General features: G+C 38.2%; 1 protein-coding gene across 1 annotated transcript in view; it reads right to left on the reverse strand.

The window, feature by feature from the left end:
• The window catches only part of HERC1 (HECT and RLD domain containing E3 ubiquitin protein ligase family member 1), a 230,944-nt gene that overhangs the window by 53,960 nt on the left and 154,797 nt on the right, over positions 1 to 22,187 (reverse strand). The window contains exons 35-44 of the mRNA XM_034938907.3: positions 18,342 to 18,581; positions 17,882 to 17,965; positions 15,651 to 16,171; positions 12,143 to 12,918; positions 10,297 to 10,495; positions 7,340 to 7,500; positions 4,152 to 4,268; positions 3,708 to 3,939; positions 2,259 to 2,383; positions 772 to 992 (exon numbers count right to left, since the gene is read on the reverse strand). Coding sequence (XP_034794798.2) covers positions 772 to 992; positions 2,259 to 2,383; positions 3,708 to 3,939; positions 4,152 to 4,268; positions 7,340 to 7,500; positions 10,297 to 10,495; positions 12,143 to 12,918; positions 15,651 to 16,171; positions 17,882 to 17,965; positions 18,342 to 18,581 — 2,676 coding nt within the window. The remainder of the gene's footprint in view (positions 1 to 771; positions 993 to 2,258; positions 2,384 to 3,707; positions 3,940 to 4,151; positions 4,269 to 7,339; positions 7,501 to 10,296; positions 10,496 to 12,142; positions 12,919 to 15,650; positions 16,172 to 17,881; positions 17,966 to 18,341; positions 18,582 to 22,187) is intronic.

The raw sequence follows: 22,187 nt of genomic DNA on the forward strand, positions 1-22,187 counted from the left end.
CTCTCTCACTCTAATAAGTTATATCAATAATACAAGTAACTGAGTATCCTACTGAGAAGAGTTAATGAACATGACAATCTGTCCTATCTCAAAATGAGGCTTTAAAAAAAAAAACTCCACTAGTGAAAAGAACTAATTTTCATCTGGTCACAAAATGCATACCTACTTTATGAATTTTTGAGAAAAATCATTATGATTCACTTATTTATATAGCAGATTCTCTTTCCTGTAGGACTTACATCTATGAGCTTTTTGGTCTCCCTACTACAAAAATGTAATGCTAACCAATGTATATACAAACCCACCATGTACCCTGCCCCTAGATGGAGGTATTTACAAGATCTAGGTGAGCACTGGTTCCTAGAATAAGGCATTACATTGATTAAATGGAACCTATGAAGGAGAAGAACATGCATTCAGATAGCAATGTGAGCACAGCAGCCATGTTATATAACCTGTCAACGTCTACTGGAACCTGATGCTTGTTTTGTAATCTATCTTTGACATCAGAATCAAATATTACCACAGTATGACTCTATTCATCTTGTCTGGGGAGAGAAACAATAAAATCCCACAGAGAAAGCAAGAGAGACTTTTCCTTATTAGTTTGTAGGTATCAAAGTAACCTCATGCTTTAAATCCCCAAACCTCAGGATGAGATAAAATACTTTTTAGAGTGTTTCAACTCTAGGCAAGGCTGCTGTTAGTAAGCTATACGAACAGGAGGGCAGGAAAATAAGTCAGAGCAGCCCCCGCTGCAGTCACACACACCCAGGTAGGCCAATCCAGTACCTCTGGGATCCACATTCCCAGAATATCATTGTCACTGGTCAGGTCTTGTCCAAACATAGCTTCCATCGCCTCATCATCAAGATCAATTTCCAATTCCTCATCTAAATTAAAGTCATACAACGCCCCTGGGTCTTGCTGCAAAGATATTCCTTCTCGCCGACTTTGATTCCTGTGGGCCTGCACAGAGCGGTATAATCCCGCTCAGAACAAAACAAAAAAGGCATTTTATTTGCATGCACAAAATAATTCTGAATATTTCGCCAGTTCTTAACTGCCATACATGTAGGTGAGAACCTATCTCAGTTGTCTTATTGGATCTCAGACCATAAAACATCAAATTATACCTATCACGTGTGTTTCCTCTCTTGCAAATGGGGATAATAATAGCACTCATATCTCACTGGGTTATTGATAGGTTTAAGTAAGAGAATCCATGCGATGCTTTATAACGTTTTTGTTGCTGTTTTTAGAGACAGGATCTGGATCTGTCACTCAAGCTGGAGTGCAATGGCACAATCCCAGCTCACTGTAACCCTGAACCCCTGGGCTCAAGACATCCTCCTGTCTCAGCCTCCTGAGTAGCTAGGACTACAGGCACATGCCACCATACCCAGCTAACCGGTTTTTAATTTTTTTGTAAAGACAGGGTCTTGCTATGTTGCCCAGGCTGGTCTCAAACTCCTAGCCTCAAGTGATTTCTCCTGCCTCCACCTCCCAAAGTGCTGGGATTATAGGCATGAGCCACTGCTATAATGTTAATCATATAGAAAAAAACTTCAATAAATATTGGCTATTACTATTCTTTTAGGTTTTAAAAAAAATCAGTTACCTTAATTATATGAGAAATATACAGTTCTCTCACTGTTCCCGTAAATTACTGAATCATTACTCGTGTTGTAGTATTTCAGTGATCAAATTCTGTTTTGACAAATCACATATTCAAGTTTTTGGTTTGGAAAATATATTCCCTATAATTTATATTTTACATGCCCAGAACGTAATCCTAGAATGTACTAATGTAATGAGGGAATCTGGTCCTTATCTAGCAGTGAAGCCCTAACAACCACAGAGCAGTACATCAGAAAAGCCAGGGCCTACTTTTTTGGCACAGTGCCCTTTCCAGCTCCTTCTTACCACTGATGCTAAACATTAAACATGCATCATCACTTCTTAAATTATAATTGACTGAGAGCAGAAGGAAAAGCATTTATATAATTTCTCAAAATCTACAAGTGGCCAGTATAGACTTCTGCACCCAGGGAAACTTAAAAATAAGCCTATGAATGTATGCTATGATTTAAATAAAATTATGTAAATGCATAGAAAATGATATCCAAATAGCTGTTCTGTTAATGTGGAGGGACTGAGCACTTAGTATCATTAGTTTGCATCTTCTTTAATGTGCCTTTATATTGCTTTCAAAATAAGATCTTTCACAAAGAAAAGGATACAGAACATACAATTACCTGCTCTTGCTAGCAGTGTGCGAGCAGCTAAGTCAAACTTGTGTCTTCTTGTTACCGCTGAGCGACCTCTAGCTGATGGTCCACTTCCAGAAGCTGCATTCTCTGTATGATCCAAATTATCAGGGCTACAAGTGCAAGTGAGAAAGCAACACAAAGTTTTTGAAACCATTATGGAAAGAAAGCATAGGTGTAAGCTTACTTGTAGTATTACTTTATTCTCATTGAGAATAAAATATGTTTATGATAAAATTTGAAACACATCTTTATCCCTTGAACAGTTCAATTATGCATATAACATTTCCTGTGACCTGAGCAATAACTTTATCTGATTTTGAATTCTTCCAACAACAAAATGATGTTTAATGAAGCTCAAATTTAAATGAGATCAAATATGACCTTAACTAAATCCTAAAAGATTAAATACTTAAAATTTGAAATGATTGAGAATTCTTGCCTAGGAAAAACAGGTATTTTGAAATACGTTATGAAAATATTCACTGAGCTTGTTGGAAAAAGCTTGCATGCCATCTAGGACACAAGCCTTGGTTACTATATGGCTCCATAGTTAAAATAAAAAATAAACATTTAAAGTCATAAGAAGTGATGAAGGAAAAAAGATTTTAGGGAGAATTTGTAAGATATTCTATACATCTCATTTTAGGATAGGCATTATCACAGAAATCTTTTTACACTTAAAGGGGCATCTTCTACTAGATATTAAAAACTATAGAAGAGATGAAAATATAAATATTACACAGAGAAGACTTAAAAGTTCAATTCTAGGCCAGGCACGGTGGCTCAGGCCTGTAATCCCAGCACTTTGGAAGACCAAGGTGGGTGGATCACGAAGTCTGGAGTTCGAGACCGTCCTGGCCAACATGGTGAAACCCTGTCTCTACTAAAAATACAAAAAATGAGCCGGGCATGGTGGCACATGCCTATAGTCCCAGCTACTTGGGAGGCTGAGGCAGGGAATTGCTTGAACTGGGGAGGCGGAGGTTGCTGCAGTGAGCCAATATTGCGCCACTGCACTCCAGCCTGGCGACAGAGCGAGACTCCGTCTCAGAAAAAAAAAAGTTCAATTCTATCAAATATATTAAATCAATGTCCAATATTAAAATGAAGACTCGATTTTATATCACTTGTACGAGATAAAATTATTTTATTAGCATGTTTACTTCAAAATAAACTTGTTTCCTTTTTCAGTACAATTTTACACAAAAATTATGAAATTCCTTCTGGCATGAAAACACCTATTCAAATCAAAACTTGTCATGTCACTTTTACCCTTCACAGAAATATAAACTTGTAACTAAAATGCCCATCTTTTCATATAACTATATTTATAAACTTTACATACAATTAGAAGCATTTATGACAGGATATATAATAAATGGGGCTTTGAAATTTATAACACATGGAACAAAAGTACAGAAACTGGAATTTCACCTTTCACTAAAACCTTCCTCCATTTCAGCAGCATCAGCTGATGGTATGTCTCCAGGTGACTGCAAATAACAGGGATCATTTGACTTCCCGCCACTGCCTAGAACGGCTGCTCCATGCCTAGAGTCTGCTGTGCTGCCCGACTGGGGCTCCTCTTCATCCTCATGCCCAGGGTGCTCTATCATCCACATGGCAAGGACAGTGATATTCTGGGCATCAGCCTCTCCCCTAGCACCTATACAGGGGAAAAACAGTCTGATGCTGACTTTGGGCAAAGAATTAGGTCTTTATGTTATCAGTTTAAGAGTGTTTGCTATGATGCTCTTGTAACAAAATATAGTGTTAAAAATCTTACCAAGTTTCATAGCCTCTTAAAAATTATGTTGTCTTTAATAAAGCTAGGACTTCTCATAACCGTATACACTGATATATAAAAACTTATCCTACCTGTAGCTTCCATGGCTTTGGCAATCTGCCGAAGAGAGAACCCCATTTCCAGCAAGGGAACTGCAATTGCTGGAGGAGGAGGAGAAGTTGAAAGTCTACTGCTTGGGTCTGACAAGGCTGAGACAAAAGGAAGAGAAATAAGAACCTAAATATCACTAGATACCGTGAGTAAAAAGTGTCTTCATAGTCCTCAATTTCCTAGTATTGCCCAAGTTTAATGAAATTTTCCTCTACTCAGAATATGTGGCTGGGCACTGTGGCTCACACCTGTAATCCCAGTTTTACTAACATCCATTTATGTTATACTTTGTAAAGATTTGTGTAGAGGTACTATAAGAATATGTAAATAACCCACTCCTCATCCAAGTTCCATATTTGTGTATCTGTGTACTCAATAAAATTTATTTGTAATCTCAAAATCAATACTCATATACTTTTGTAGTCATTTGTGACATATGCAGAGGGACTAAAAAGTTTAGTCCCTCAACATATGTGTTCACAGCTGAGGTCCAACAAGGTGATGCTCTGCCTTCATGTTTCAGCTCTCATGTGAAAAACAAGTGTCCTTTTCATAGTCTATTTAGTGCTACATTCTTTGCATTTTTATGCTTTTGGTCGGTGATTTCCCTGATTAAAATGGCCCCAAGCATAGTGCTAAAGTGCTGTCTAGTGTTTCTAAGCACAAGGAAGCTGTAATGTGCCTTATGAAGAAAATACATATGTTAGATAAGCTTCATTCATGATGAGCTATACTGTTGGTGGCCATAAGCTCAATGTTAGTGAATAAACAGTATGTATTAAATGTGGTATCTTTAAACAGAAAGATGCATAAAACAAGATTATACAGCATACTGATCAGATGATGGAAATGTAACTAGAAGTTCACAGGAACTTAACCCTGTATTTCTCCTAGGAGCAATGGTTCAGTATTTGCTAATTCAGTGTTCATAATGACCTTTTAGAACATAACTATTGCTAATAATGAGAATCAACTATTATTCCATGTATTCAGTAAGTTAGAGGAAAGATTGAGCATGTGAAATAAACATGGAAGACGAGATTAAAAAAAAAACAAATCAAATGTCTACTGATGAAAACTATAGTGTCTGAATAGAAAAATACACTGGACATTAACAGAACATTAGACACTGCAGAAGGAAAGATGAATGAATTAGAAGATATAGCCATAAAAACTATCCAAAACAAATAATAATTTATTATGGAGCTTATGTGTAAAAGTGAAATGTATAACAAAAGTATAAATGATGAGAAAAGGAAAATAAAATCATCCTGTTGTAAAATTATTACTTTAACTACGTATGAAGTGGTACAATATCACCTTAAGGTAGACTCTGATAATTAAAGACATATACTATAAACCAGAAGGTAATCTCTAAAAATATAAAACGATGTACAGTTGACTCTTGAACAACATGGGTTTGTACTGCTCGGGTCCACTTATATGTGGATTTTCTTCTGCCTCTGCCACGCCTGGGAGAGCAAGACTAGTCCCTCCTTTTCCTAGCCTACTCAACGGGAATATGACTATAATGAAGACTTTTATGATGATCCACTTCCACTTAATGAACAGTAAATATATCTTCTCATCTTTATGGAGTCAAAAGTTATATGCAGATTTTCAACTATTCAGGGGGTTGGTGCTGCAACCCCTGCAATGTTCAAGGGTCAACTGTATAGCTAATAAGCCAACAAAGGAGGTGAAATGGAATAATAAAACTTATTTAATTCAAAGAAAGTTAATTAATTCAAAAGAGAACAAAAAACAGGTGGAACAAAATAGAAAGAAGGTGGATTTAAAACCAACCATATCAATGATCACATTAAATGTAAAAGGCCTACACACCCCAATTAAAAGGTAGAGAATATCAGACTGGATTAAAAAAAGCAAGATTCCCCTGAGGTCAGGAGTTTGAGACCAGCCTGGGCAACATGGTACGACCCTGTCTCTACAAAAAAATACAGAAATTAGCTGGGTGTGGTGGCATGCACCTGTAGTCCCAGCTACTTGGGAAGCTGAGGTGGGAGAACTGCTCGAGCCCAAGAGGTTGAGGCTACAGTGACCCAAGGTCACTCCAGCCCGGGTGACAGAGCAAGAGGCTGTCTCTAAAAACAAACAAACAAACAAACAGAAAAAGCAAGACCTAACTACTACATGCTGCCTTTACCCATTTTAAATATAGAGACACAAATGGATGAAAAGTAAAATGATGAGTAAAGATAAACCATCCTAACAATTTTTAAAAAGCAGGAGTGGCTATAACATCAGAGAAAGCAGATTTCAGGGCAAAAAAATATCACCAAGGATGAAGGCATTTCATAATAACAGAAGGTCTATTCATTAAAAGAACGTAAGAATCCTAAATGTTTATGAACCTAAAGACAGAGCTTTAAAATATATGAAACAAAAACTGAAAACCGAAAACAGGAAATAGAAAAATCCACTATTATCGTCACAGATTTCAACAACACTCTCTCAATAATAGACAGAACAAGTAGACAAAAAAAACAGAAAGGATAAAGAAGACTTAGACAACAGTATCAACCAATTTGAGCCTGCTAAACAATTTATAGAACACTCAACAACAGCACAATACACATATTTTCCAAGTGCACTTGGAATATTTACCAAAACAGATGATATTCTAGGCTATAAGACAAGTCTCAATAAATTTAAAGTGATTCAAGTTATACAAGATGTTCTCTGACAATAATAAAATTAGAAAGCAGTAACAAAACGATATCTAGAAAATCCCCCAAATATTTGAAAACTAAATAACATACTTCCAAATAGTCCAGAGGGCAAAGAAGACATCAAAGGCAAATTAGAAAGTACTTTTAAATGAAAATGAAAACACAGCATTTCAAAACGTGTGGGTTGCAGCTAAAGCAGTACTTAGAGGGAAACTTACAACACTAAAAATGGCTATATTGGGAAAAATGAAGAGCTGATATGACTAATGTACAGCACATTATTTCTCTCCGAAATGGCCATAATTCAATCCACAGCTTCAACATGAAGATCATAGCTCAGTTTAATGGGGCAGTTCCCCTTCATTAAAATCACTGTTTTACCTTCTGTGAAGACAAAACACAATGCCCACATAATAAAGTCCCACACATCTGGAATGCCAACTTTTGGATATCATAGTGCATATCAGCACACACACCTGTGCGGTTAGCTGGCCTTGCTGACTGGGAATCAGGAGAAGTTAAACTTTGCCTCCTTCCTACTTCATCAGAAGGAGAGGTTGGTAACGAAGATATTGGAGGAGTCTGTGCCCGACGTGTGGGAAGTACAGTGGTAGTTGGGTAACTAGAGAACATTTGCCTTTAAGAAAATAACAGTGGTTAGCATAAAAATCCAATTTACGAAATAATACATACATCACAATCTTCTTATAGAAGAATATGCAACCTGGAAGACTAAACAGGTTAGCCATAGTTTAATGGAGGGTGGGGAGAAAGACTCCCTAGTTTTAAAAATGATTATCTCATGCAGCACTTTCAGTATAAATGTAATAAAACCTTATGATTCTTTCAGCAAAATGCCAGCAACAAAGCAGGTGGGGGGAATACAGCCATTAGCAAAATAGATGAAAAATGCCTGCCTTCACAGAGCTTTCCTTCGACTATAATACCAAGATAAGAGGGGTAATTTGGTATGTATAGTTAGAGTGCAAAGAAGGCTTTTAAAGATAGGTAACTTGCAGTTACTTTTAAATATTAATATAAACTCACTAGCTAGTCATGAAATTATTCACATGGATTGAAAGTAATGGTTTACAGGCAAGTTATGGAAAGAAAAGGTAACTGTCTAGTCACCTATCACAACTGCAAAACAGTACATGAATGATATGCCAGCGGCACAGTCGGGGAAAGGTACGGGGAGGCAGCCCCTTCTCCGATGAGAATGTGGAGCACAGTCAGGGAAAGGTATCGGGGGAGAACCCCTCTTCAGTTGAGAAATGTGGACAGCAGTTAGAGTATAAAGTCCATAAAGATCCACACTGACTGCTCTTCAGATTTGTCCAAAAGAACTAGGAACTTTCTAAGTATCAAAAATGTACTGTCTACCAAGTCAGTAATACAATGGTATACACACAGGAAGCAGCAGTTCTCTGGTTTTCCTCTACTAAATGATGTTCGCCCAGTAAGAGCCAAGTGCAACTCTAATGAAGTCCCAGCCAATAGCAGGAAAATGAAGACAGAAGAAATGAGGAGTCAAAAGTCCTGGTGAATGCCTATGGGAGCAAGGGGGCATGATTCTACCACTGAATCCCATGCCCACACTAATCAGAGCTGAAAAGGTTACAAGGAGTCACAGTGCTACTGATCTTGTGTGGACGCCTTGAATTCTGTAATTGCCAGAGGGATTAAAAACCATATTAGAATGTCGTATCAGGCAAGCATCGTGGCTCACACCTGTAATACCAGCATACTTGGGAGGCTGAGGCCACAGGATCACTTGAGGCCAGGAGTTCAAGACAAGCCTGGGCAACAAAGCAAGATCCTGTCTCTACAAAAAAATTTCAAAAAATTAGCGAGGGGCCAGGTGCGGTGGCTCACATCTGTAATCTCTGCACTTTGGGAGGCTAAGGTGGGCAGATCCCCTGAGGTTGGGAGTTCGAGACCAGCCTGACCAGCATGGAGAAACCCTGTCTCTACTAAAAATACAAAAAGTTAGCCGGGAGTGGTAGCACATGCCTGTAATCCCAACTACTCGGGAGGCTGAGGCAGGAGAATCGCTTGAACTCAGGAGGCTGAGGTTACGGTGAGCCCAGATCGCACCACTGCACTCCAGCCTGGGCAACAAGAGTGAAACTTTGTCTCAAAAAAAAAAAAAAAAAAAAATTAGCCAGGTGTGGTGGTACACTTGTAGTCCCAGCTACTCAGGAGACTGAGGCAGGAGGATGGCTTGAATCTAGAAGACTTTGAGGCTGCAATGAACTATGACTGTGCTGCTGTAATCCAGTCTCAGTGACAGAGTAAGAAGCTGTCTCTTAAAAAAAAAAAAAGTGAGAGAGAAAAAAAGAATAACCTATTATTCCTCTATCTTCCTTATTCTTTGAACAGACGCACCTCCTGAAACTATTATTCCAGTGAGAGAGCTAACATGTAGGAGATATGTGGGGTCTGAAAATGGTACTAGGATTGTACTCCTGCACAAGACCACAGCAGTAATTCTCAAAGTGTACGCTGAAGCCACTGTATCAGAATCACTAGAGAAACTTAATTAAAATGTAAACTATGGGCCCCACCAGACCTACTGAATCAGACTTGCTGAGGGATACAGCCCTAGAGCTTTAAAAAGTTGCCCAGGTGGCCTTGGGCACACCAAAAATTGAGAATCACTACAATAGACACTCCCCTGTTCCACTGTTTAAGATGTCAGTCTACACAGTGAAAATCGTAATGCCTTCTTAACTAAGGAAAGAGGGGAAAGAAGAAAAAGGGAGGCTAACCATTCTGCTTCCCTTATTTCACTTAAGTCATAGTTAAGAGAGCTCATAAAACAGTCTCTTCCCTGAAGGCTCTTCTCTCAAAAGTTTTCATTTGTATATACATCTGGCAAATTAAAGCAAAAAGAAATTTAAGTAAGCATCACTTGGAATTTACAAACCTATTAAAATAGAGTTGGCTAAAGAAGCATCATAAGACATGCCCTTTCGTTTGAAAAGCAGACTTGCTCGAAATTTTTTTAAGAATAAAAATACAGTTAAAGAAGTATGCTTAAAAGGAAAACAACCTAAGAAGAGAAAATTATTTTCATGGAGGTGAATATTCCAAATACAAGTATTTACTTTTTGAGGAAAAAAAAAATACTCAAAAACTTAGGGGAAAAAAATATCATCATAAGAGAGAGAATGTTAGAGTACTTGCTGGTCAGCACCACAGTTGATTAGACCTGGGATCACCACTAACTGGCTGTGAGTTTTGGGTAAGTTATTAAACTTCTGAGGGACATTTCCAAATTCAGTAAAATGAGCTTGACTATATGATCTCTTAGTTTCTTTCTAGCTCTAGAACACCAAGATTCAGTTGGGCATACTATTCATATGAGGACAACTGTGCCTTCAGAAACACAGGCATCAGTATGGCAGACATTAAAGGTCAACTTCTCTACCTGAGAAGACTAAGAGGCATCACTCCCGGGGACTCGGATGCAGGCACTGTTTCTGTGTCAGTGACTGGAGTGGTGGCAGTTGTGGTGTCCTCCAGAGAGCTGCTCATAAAGGAGGTCGTGCTTGAGGCTGATGGGCTAGTAGTAACTGGTGTCTGTGCCTGCTGGGCAGGGTCACTTTCTTCAGCTTGTTGATCAATCTCTAGAAACCAAAAAAAAGGTTAAGAAAGTAGTAAGGATTTGTTTTTTCAAAAATAACAGTGGGAATAAAAAACTTCTACCTGTTTAATTGAAAAGTTTCTAAATATATTTCACAAGCATCAATTTCTATGAAAGACTGACAGAAAAAAATATTCTTACATATATACATCTTTGTATTCACTACTGTACTCATTAATTCCAGACTCTACAGACAGTATTGTAATGAGCCCTTGTAATTACACATTTCTGTTTTTAGAGAAGAGGGTTCTCTTAAAAACAAAAAAAGTCTCACTTTTGGTTGTAAGATCTGATAAGAGGTTCTCTAAGGTATCCAATCATTAAAACTGTGTTTCCTTCACACTTTCATTTTGATGCCTATCTTTAATCTACAAATAGGCAAAGATAAAAGCATGTAAATACAAGAAGAGTAAAAACCAAGACAGAAACTTCACGATTTAAAAAGGACAATTGCATTAAAAAACCCACTCAGTTAACAACTCTAAAAGTTTACAAAGTATTTATATATTTTTTTTTAATTGTTAAGGAAGCCTACAAATAAACATAACTAAAATATGAGTTGCTACAAAGACAAGTAATTCTATTAGGTTTGATAAAAAGCCACATTACTTCACAATCATCATGATCTTAACATTCCTACTTATACACACCATGTACCTCTCTCTCTCTCTATTTACTGTCCAAGCTAAGACAAGAAGAAAAGGAATAAGTACAAAGGAAAAGAAGAAAGAAGGGAAAGAAGGAAGAACAATATAAACTCCATGAAGGCAAGGGACTTTCTTTTGTTAACTGCTGCCTCTCCAGAACCTAAGAAAGTACCCAACACATAGTAGGTACTCAACAAACATTTACTGAACGAATCTCGTTTTTATTTCTGCATTCATATTCTCCCCAAATGTGAGGATACAAGATAAAACAGGAGCTTTTTTTTTTTACATGCAATATGCAGCCTATGAAAGTAGAGACTTTAAAATTTCTTTTAAAATATCTCTGAGAAGATATGAGAATACTATGTATTTTGGTTTGTTTTTTGAGACAGGGTCTCGCTCAGCCGCCCAGGCTTGAGTGCAGTGGCACAATCTCGGCTCACTGTAACCTCCGCCTCCCAGGTTCAAGATATTCTACTGCCTTAGCTTCCTGAGTAGCTGGGATTAAAGGCACACGCCATTATGCCCGGTTAATTTTTGTATTTTTAGTAGAGACAGGGTTTCACCATGTTGGCCAGGCTGGTCTAGAACTCCTGGCCTCAAGTGACCTGCCCGCCTCGGCCTCCCAAAGTGCTGGGATTACAGGCATGAGCCACCGTGCTTGCCAGAATACTATGTATTTTGAGTCAGATCAATAAATACTTTTTTTGGTATAAGTTAAATTTTGTTTTACAAAATGTAGTAATAATTGCTGTGTTCTAACACTGGTATAGGTTTAAAATAGCAAAATTATAGACAGAAGATTACTAATAGAAAAATAATAAAAAAGAACTGTTTTCAAGAAAAAATGATGTGAAAATTGCTTTGACCAAAAAAAAAATTTTTTTTTTTTACAAATCACTTACAGAATGTATCACTTCTGACAATTATGAAAATAATCTCAACAGCACAAAAGCCCAAAAAAAAAAAATCAGATAACATACCTTGCTTAATTTTGCCCCCAAATTGGTCTTCCAAAAGCCCATGAACCACTAATTTATAGATCATGGCTTGTGCTCGTTCCAGATCAGCTAATCCCAATGCTCTCTTTATGGGTGACCGCATGACTGCTCGCTTCACCATGTGTCGCATCAAGAACTGCAGGGCTGCTCGCATCTCCACGTCTTCATGAACAACTGGAGAACTTGCACAGTCTGAGTTGTGGCCATTTTCAGCCAGAACTTTTGGTATCAGCAACAGCTCAGCATATTTACTACAGCCAAGAAGGGCACTAAGTGACTTCATAGCACTGAGGTAAAGATAGGACAGCTGGACTGCTCTGATTTCTGACTGGGCTACATCATGGTTTTTGGACATGTGTTCATGATTTTTTCTTTTCCCTTCTGTTATTTGATGTTGGGATTCCACACTTGGCAGTGTTGGATCTAAAGAAAATGAAGCAGTTTCATTTTCTGATTTGGAGCTTGTGGTACTCTGACTTTTGACGTCATCAGATGTTAGGCCTGTTCGCATATCTAAAGCGGATTCACTCTCAGGTTTCTGCTCAACATCCCCTTTCTCCTCGGATTCATGTCGGTGTTTCTTTTCATGTCGTTTGGTGCTCTGTTTCCCCATGTCTTCGTGAATGCCAGTGAGATATGTTAGGTCCAGCAGCACAGAAGCCGTCAGGCCTCGGAATCGCGCCACATCAAACGGCAATGGTTCACAGGGTTCCAGATTATACAATGGAGTATCACTAGGCGACCAAAAAGTTGGGAAGCTTTAATAAAGATCAGAATGACACAGGAAGAAGCAAGTGAGGGAAAGACGGGAGGAAGGTACGGAAAATAATGTAGACAAAATAAGGTGCATCATGTACACAATACAGAGAATAATTTACACAAACTAGAGAAATCATTACAAACACAGAGAAAAACGAGTCTATTATGAGAAAATGGGGAGATGTGATGCTAAATGCAGAAGCAATGAGATGCTTTCAAATAAGAATATTCGCTAATATATAATGTATGCCAGGAGTTAGCAAACTTTCTGTAAGGGGCCAGACAGGAAATATTTTAGACTCTGCAGGGCACACAGTCTCAGCTGCAACCACTCAACCCTGACATCATAGTGCAAAAGCAGCCACTGATACAACTAAACAAATGGGTGTGGCTGTGTACCTTTACTTATAAAAACAGGAGGTTGGTCAGATGTAGTTTGACGTAAGCTATTCAGAAAATTTGTATAATAAATCTAGTTTATAAATGGTTACTTGTAACTTATTTCAGTGAGGACTTCATTTCATAAAAAAGTTTACTTTGTAGTCTCAAATAATGCCTCTATAGTTTAAGCCAAAATATAATTATATATTTCCTGATATTGGCAAGAACTTCCTGAAGTTTAAGAATGATATAATTATACAAAATCTAATAAAAAGCTTTTGCCGGTATAAAGTTTTGTTGTTCTAACCTAAATCTTGGTTCTATATTACCTTTCTATTTTCCTCTAGGCTCATTTTTCGTTTTAATTTATTAATTCACTTATTTTGCTATACTGTATACATCTTTTTTTTTTTTTTTTTTTTTTGGAGACAGAGTCTTGTTCTGTCACCCAGGCTGCAGTGCAGTGGTGCGATCTCAGCTCACTGCAACCTCTGACTACTGAGTTCAAGAGATTCTCCTACCTTAGCTCCCTGAGTAGCTGGAATTACAGGCGCACGCGACTACAGCTGGCTTTTTTGTATTTTTAGTAGAAAGAAGGTTTTGCCATGGTGGCCAGGCTGGTCTCAAACTCCTGACCTCAGGTGATCTGCCTGCCTCTGCCTCCCAAACTGCCGGGATTACAAGTGTGAGCCACCAAGCCCAGCCTACTGTATGCATCTTAACCAGGCATCATAAATCCTTTCTGAAACAAGGCAAAGAATGAGAGGAAAGGTTGACACTTGCATGTCATTCTGTAAAGTTGTCACTGGTTTCTTAGCTTGGTAGAATGGAGGGGAAGGCAGAGTCCATTAACCCCTGAAATTGTGTGTAAAGTTTATGTGTATGTATTTTTTGGCTAAGATGATCCATAGCATTCACTAAATTCTGAAACAGTACCACTCCAAAACCACAAAGAACCACTGTTTTAGATATTGTTCCGGCCAAGCGTGGTGGCTCATGTCTGTAATCTCAGCACTTTGGGAGGCCGAGGCAGGTGGATCACTTGAGGTCAGGAGTTCAAGACCAACCTGGGTAACATGGTGAAACCCTGTCTCTACAAAAATAAAAAAATTAGCCGGGCATGATGGTGGGTGCCTGTAATCCCAGCTACTCAGAAGACTGAGGTGGGAGAATTGCTTGAACCTGGGAGGCGAAGTTGCAGTGAGCCAAGATCATGCCATTGCCCTCCAGCCTGGGCGACAGAGCGAGACTCAGTCTCAAAAAAATAAATAATAAAATCAAATAAAATTTAAAAAGATATTGTTCTATGTCATACCAACATGTAACTTTACAGGAATCACAATGGGCAGCATAATGAACAGTTACATAATATCACCAATAAATCCATATTTTCAAATGATACAATTATGTAGAGTCATTAGACAAATGAGTCTCCTTATCAAGGAAGATACTTGACAGGATGAGTATCCCTTATCCAAAATGCACAGGATCAGAAGTGTTCTGGATTTCAGATTTTTTTCCCAAATTTTGGAATATTTACATTGTACTTACCAGGTGAGCATCCCAAATCCAAAAATCCCAAATCTGAAATGCTCCAATGGGCAGCTCCTTTGAGTGAAAACCTGAAACTTTTTGAGCACCAACATGATGCTCAATGGAAATATTCACTGGAGCACTTTGGATTTTGGATTTTTGGATTTGGGATGCTCAACCTGCATTTCCTTGTAAACATATGAAATTTGTAATTTGCACAAATCCTCTCTGAATTCAAACACACCTAAATGCTTTTAAATACCCAGTTTGTGTTAAATAAATGTAACTTTCACATCTAATCAAAATGTTTACATTGAGGGGATAGAAATATGTGGTTTTATAAATAGGAAGAATACTTAAAATTACAGATAATGCAAAGCCTAATTTCAGTCCGTCAAATGTTCATATCCAATATTCAGAGCCTTGCTACCACAAAATGCAATGAACAGATTAGCTGGCTGGCTTTTTACTATGCCAGTGTGTAACAGAAATTATCAAAATGCAAAAAGCCAAATGAAAATTGGAAGAATCCCAGTTAAACATATGAACTAAGGAGGTTACCATTTTTTTCCCCAAAACAAAACGAAACAAAACAAAAAGACTATGTATTTTTAAAACCCACTAGTATTTCAAAGAACATGGGTTTAGGAAATTCTCCTTTAAGAAATTACAGTAGAAACATCTAGCTGCATGAGAAATATTTTTAAAAGTTAACTGGCAGCTCACCTAAAATACATAATTACTCACTGTCGACAGGCAATGGCCTATTTCACCATTAAATATTTGTTTGCTAAAAGTGTAACTCAACAGATCATACCTGATAGTAATTTCTGCTTCATCCCATTGGACCTTGGCAGACGTGCTGCCCTCTTTGACCACTCCCAGCAGCGTGGCATGGCGCCCAGTTTGCTTGTGAACACACCGACCTCCAACTCTAAGACCAGCATCAACTCCTCCTATCACAGCCAGCACGGGCCACACCTCTATGCAAAGAGTCCTCAGCTGCAGCTCTGAGAGGTCAGCGAGGCCATGCCTAGTATGTTTACCTTTCTCTTCCTCTTTGCTCTCCTTCTCCTCTCTCATTTCATTTTCCTCTCGGCTCTGAACCGAGCGGCTTTTCTTTAGCTTCTGACCTGACTCTTTAATACATATCTTAATTTTGTGAAGCCTTTCCATCATTTTTTTGTTAATGCAGTAAGTCCAACGGTCTGTTCGGTGAAGGATACGGATGAGCTGAATAGTGGCCTCAGCCAGCACTGCTGCTACTGGACTACAAATAGGATCTCCTGGAAGTAAGTCTCGGGGTGTGCCACGCATCTGCATATCACAAATTTTCACCTATATAAAAGTAAAGAGGGTGGAAAACACATGCTATTAGTAGTTCTTCTTGGTCACTATAAATTCTAACATGTAGAATCCCATGTTGAACTAGTATTTGGGTCTCTTCATACATGTGAATTATACCAACTGGCCCCCAAAGAGTAAGGAAATGTTACAGACACACTGAAGTTAGTAGTGGTATGGTCCACTGGAATAAGCTGCCCTGTTATTTACATTTCCTGTAACTCATGAATTCCAGAGATGTTAGGAAAATTTGAAAGATGAATATAGAGACCAAGCCGTATATGACTGACTCAATTTAGTCTAAAATAAGGCTTAAGGATATACTCATTCTCATCCTCAAGGCTCCAGAATGATGAGTCCTGGACATTTTACATTGTTCAAGGGGTGCAAAAGTAAAATCAAAAAGTCACAATCTGGATACACACTGCAAATAAGACACAGAAGTAAAAAGAGGAGCAAAACTTGGGTTCAAATCATAACTCTGTATAATCTTGGGAAATTATCTAATCATTCTAAGCCTTAGCTTTTCATTTAAAACCTGACACTAATAATAGCATCTGTCTCCTACAGTTATTTTAAAGATTAAATGAGATTATGCACATAAAGTGCTTATTAGTACATTGCCAGTCACGCTGTAAATGTTAAAAAAGGTTAACTGCTGTTAGTATTGTGTTTCTCAGAGGTTCTAAAATTTATCAAAAATGCCTTCTAGATAGAATAAATTGATTGATACATAGTCTAAGTCTGAATGAATTTCTTCAAGGTTCACAGATGGCAGAAACCACCAGGCCATCATTCGAACCAGAACATGACAGAAACTACTTTGGGCTGCAAACCTACATAGGGCAAGGGATGGTATCAGGCACTGGGCTGCATCTTTACTTCATCTCCAGTTCAGTTTTGGTTGTCCTGGCTGTCCAAGAAACAGTTCTCAGCTAGCCTTAAATTATAATTCCTTGACATTAAAAATATGTATTTTTAAAAACATAGAATAAAAGGTAATTTTCTTTGTTAGAATATATCAGGTCCAGCAATTTCATTATGGAAATATTATACATGATAAAACCTGAAAGCTTCTACTACATAGTGGCTAGAAATTCTTGAGACTTGACTTAAGCTGTACTATGCATCCGCAAGTGAAAGGATGGAGTAGGGAAAAAAAATCTACCCACCAGCACAGGGAGATCACAAAGGTTTTCTCTGCCTGGGTTTTGGATGAGGTGAAAGAGAAAGTTTACAATGGAGGGTATCCTATTAATACTGTTGTCATGAAGTTCAAATTCACACCATCTACAACACCTGAAAATTCCCCCAGCTGAATGAAAGGTAGTTTCCTCATTATGACTACAACTTCTATTATTCAGCTGATAGCATCTTATTACATTTAAAATTATTTCTAGATTTCTCTCTCATACCCATTAATTGCCAGTGAATTAGATTATCTCTAAACTAGGTCTTGTAGTTCTTGTGACTGCACGTTTGAAAGTTGACTCACTGTATTCAAATTGCCAGAACATGAAATAGTGCCTTAATATTAATATATCGTAAAGTCAATTTCTGAAAGTAACCTTTTTCTAGAAGAATGGATTACCTAAGTCAAGTACTTTTAATGGCAGAAGAAACAGCTTATTATATTTATAAACTCTATGATACTAAACAATAAAATAACAAATATTCTTAAATAAAGGTTTGAGACTTCATTACCTTTTCCCCTGGATTGCTACTATAGAACATCACACATGGGTACAACTCTGCTGCATCCACATCTTCAAAAGCTAATTTGGGTTCCTACAGTGTGGCAGCAGTGAGGAAAAGAAAAAGGAAATAGAAATTTTTTAAATTCACAATATCTAACCACATTAGAATTGAAAGCTTTTATGAGACAGAACAAAAGTTACTATATCAAATTCTCAATTAACCTTGCTAACCGAGAAAATTCTACATATAATAAGTGATCATAATGTGTTCATCTGTTTCAAAAATCTTATTGGGGTTTTACTATCTTCCTGTTTGTTGTTAATAAATGTTTTAAGAACCAGAAAGTATTAGAGAGAAAGGAGAGACGAGCAGATAATCTATAAACTGAATACGTGGCACTTGAATAACCGAGTTGACTATAAATAGAAACAAGAAAAATGTAATGCTTGTGAATGGGTGTCAGTACCTCTCCATTTTTCCCAAAAGAAATGGTCCTGGCTTCCATGTCTAACACACAGGTAATGAAATCTCCTTGAGTAAAGCTGGACAATGTGAGAGTCTGTTCTCCATTGTGATAGAGGTTACCACTGTAGGCCCTATAGAGCCACATATCCGAGGTAGTGCGGTGATTAAAGTCATGTACTGGCCAGCGAGAAACTCCAACACACGTGCCTTCATTACCTCTGTTTTCCTTCACAATATAAAACTAAAATAAAAGTGGGATATTCATTAATACTCAAAAAATCTATTTATATACTATTAACTGCATTAACCAATACTGAAAATATGTTTATAAATAATACTAATGCATTTATGGGAACATGTTCTTTTCAGCATAAATAAAAATAACACAAAAATAATCGCATCAATTTAGAAAGATTTTAAAACAAACTTATTCTTTATCTTGCAGAGCATTTAGAATAACCTTTGAATATCTATAGTATTTAAAATAAGCAATTCTAACTTAGAACTTAATAATGAAGCTGAGGAAGTATGTTTAGTCCAGAAATTAATGAAAACTTTAATTCTTTACATATAGATTTTAACTACTGTCTTGCATATACCTCTGTTTAGAAAAAGAGTTAATATATTAAGCCTGAGACTAGGTATATTGTTTTGTTTTGTTTTGTTTTGTTTTGTTTTTAATTTTCTAAAGAGATGGGGTCTCACTCTGTTTCCCAGGCTGGAGTACAGTAGCATGATCATGGCTCACTGAAGCTTCAAATTCCTGGGCTCAAGCAATTCTCCTGCCTCAGTCTCCTGAGTAACTAGGACTACAGGTGTACACCATCATGCCGGGCTAGTTATTTTTTGTAGAGATGAGGTCTTGTTATGTTACACAGTCTGGTCTTGAACTCCTGGCCTCAAGCAATCCTCCCACCTCGGCCTCCCAAAGTGTTGGGGTTATAGGCATCAGCCACTACACCTAGTGTGACTATTACTATTTTCAAAAAGGCATGCTTGCAACACTGGCCTTTGGCTAGGACCTGGGAATTTGACTGGTAAAGTTTCTTACACTGATTTAAAGAAAAAAAAACTTCCCCTAAGTGATAAAGGTGGCTCACTGACCTAGAACATTTAAACACACAATGTGGTTTATGCTGAATACCTGCTCTCCTTCTGGGAGTATGAAATGTTGGTACACGTCAGGTTGAAGGTGTCTACGTGACCAGCCCCCAGTAAAAACCTTGGGTTTTGAATCTCTAATGGGGTTCTCTAGAAACATCACACACATGTTATTTTTCTTGCTGGGGAAAGCTTGTGCACTTGTGCTCATGGCAGGGAGAGAACAGAAGGAAGCCTACAGGATTCTTCTATACCTCACCTGTGTCCTTCCCTTATTAACTGGGTGTATATCCTTACCGCATCATTATAATATAAGTCTCCGTCATGAGTGTATCAACATGTGGAGTCTGACGAGTCCTTCTAGTGAATCTCTGAATGTGAGGGTGGTCTTGGGGACTCATGACTTAGCAGTGGCAGCAGTGAGATTCACTAGAACAACCCTGATGCATTAGAATATAGTTAAATATTGCTGGGGAAAAACAAAGAGACGAAAGGAAAAGATAAAACTCTGGTACCTAGGTAGCTATGGAGTTACACATAGTATGAAACAGAAGGTGGACTGCTATCTGTTGTGAGGGGCAAAAGTTACCTATCAATTTTTAAGATAAATCCAACCACAAGACAGTTGGTTTGCTACCCCGGACGCTCTTGGCCTTGCTAGCTAAAGTTAGGAAAAAAGAGCAGCTCGGGTAAAAACTGTGCTGTTCTTTCTTCCAGGAACAACTTCTTTCCTGAAGAGAAAGGGCCCAAATATTCCCACAAGCGGGCTTTAGATGAGCCAGAGTAGAAAAATTAGCTTGTAGTTGCTCTCTCCTCCAGTGGGAGGGGAAAGGGTTCAAAAACCCCTGACAGCTTTGAGTGTGGGTGCAGGGGCTCACATCTGTAATCTTAGCACTTTGGGAGGCTAAGGAGGGAGGACTGCTTGAGGCCAGGAGTTTGAGACTACCTTGGGCAAGAAAGCAAGAACCCCATCTCTACAAAATATACAAAAACAAACCAGAATAGAAAGGAACTACTCCAGCTATTTTCTTAAGCTGAGCTGCTGCTATTGCTACAGCAGGTTCTCCCCCTGCCACAATTTATCTTGTAAATGCTAAATTTATTGCTAGAGGTTTGAGTAAACTTAAGATGTGAGAAGGGAGGAAGAAAACTTTTAAAAACAGCTTTATTTTGTGGCAACTACATCTGGATGTATGATTAAAAAAAAAAAAAGATGCAAAGGCTGGGCACAATGGCTCATGCCTGTTATTTCAGCATTTTGGGAGGCCGAGGCAGGCAGATCACTTGAGGTCGGGAGTTCAAGTCCAGCCTGGCCAACATGGTGAGACCTTATTTCTACTAAAAACACAAAAATTAGCCAGGCATGCTGATGCGTGCCTCCAGTCCCACCTATTCGGGAGGCTGAGGCAGGAGAATCCCTTGAAACTGGGAGGTGGAGGTTGCAAGGAGCCGAGTTTGTGCCACTGCACTCCAGCCTGGGCAACAGAGCTACACTCTGTCTCAAAAAAAAAAAAAAAAAAAAAAAAGAAAGAAAGAAAAAAAATTAAGATGCAAAATGTTACAAGCTTGTAACTTCATAAATGCTAAAGTTTCATCCTGATCAGGGAAAGCTCCAAAAGAAAAACATACTAGTGGGACACAACTTACTTGCTTTTTGTCACCAGTGGGTGGATTGGAATTTAAACTCTATATTAAAAACAAAACAAGTGTCTATAACTGGTGGGTTTTTGCTATGATTTTTTCCTATTGGAGTCTCTGGGAAAACAGAGATAAAATAAAAGAGAGGCAAGCTCTAGATGGAGATATAGAGATATGCTTTTAGAGTTTTAAAAAACATTCAGTGGCTAACAAGTTCTTATAAAATCATATGTCTAACACTTACAAGCTGATGACTTTCTAGCCTAAGTACATATTTCGGAGTGGGTCAATCTGGACTCCAAGATTGACAAGCAAACAGAGCTTAGAAAAGCCTTGTTTTCAAGCCTGGACTTAAAACACTATTGTCAAGTCCTACACCATCTAAGGTTTGTTTTTGTTTTTAAGAGATAGGGTCTCTTTCTGTTACCCAGGCTGGCATGCAGTAGTGTAAACAGAGCTCACTGTGGCTTCAAACTCCTGGGCTCAAGCAATCCTCTGCCTTCCAAGTACTGGGACTGTATAGGCACATGCCCCCATAACTGGCCCCATCTAGATTTAACTGCTGCCCCAAAAAGCTGCTGGCTTGGAATCCTGAACTCACACATTCTAATTGCCTGGATCTGACTATAAGCTAAAACCTGACACTGTGTGCTCTAGGTTATTTCAACCCAAAGTGAGTTGTGCTCAGCTAAAAGCAGGCACAAGCTGAATGAACAAAACTCAAAATCTGGGACTGTTGTGGATTTGGAACACTCCCCCTCTGTGGGGCCACAAAGTCTGAAAAACATCTTAGATGCTGGCTGGACTGTCCAGGTTTCTTGCAGGTATCCACGAAAAGAGTGTGTTTTCTGGGGGCAATATACTTCCAACCACTCTTTAAGAGACTGTATTCTCAATACCCTCTAGGTGATGTCCCAACATGTTAAGCTTTCTAGAATAGTTGCAGTTTGCAACAAGGGACTGATCAATTGACTCTACATCCCCCACCTTTCTCCTGATAAACAACACACACCAATAAAGCAGTTTACTAAATAAAACTGTTCCCAGAAAGAAACTGATCTTTTTCAGACTGCCCACTGGATAAATGATTAGGACGAAAGATGTAGAA

Source organism: Pan paniscus, chromosome 16 (genome assembly GCF_029289425.2).
Source record: "Pan paniscus chromosome 16, NHGRI_mPanPan1-v2.0_pri, whole genome shotgun sequence".
Taxonomy (NCBI): domain Eukaryota; kingdom Metazoa; phylum Chordata; class Mammalia; order Primates; family Hominidae; genus Pan; species Pan paniscus.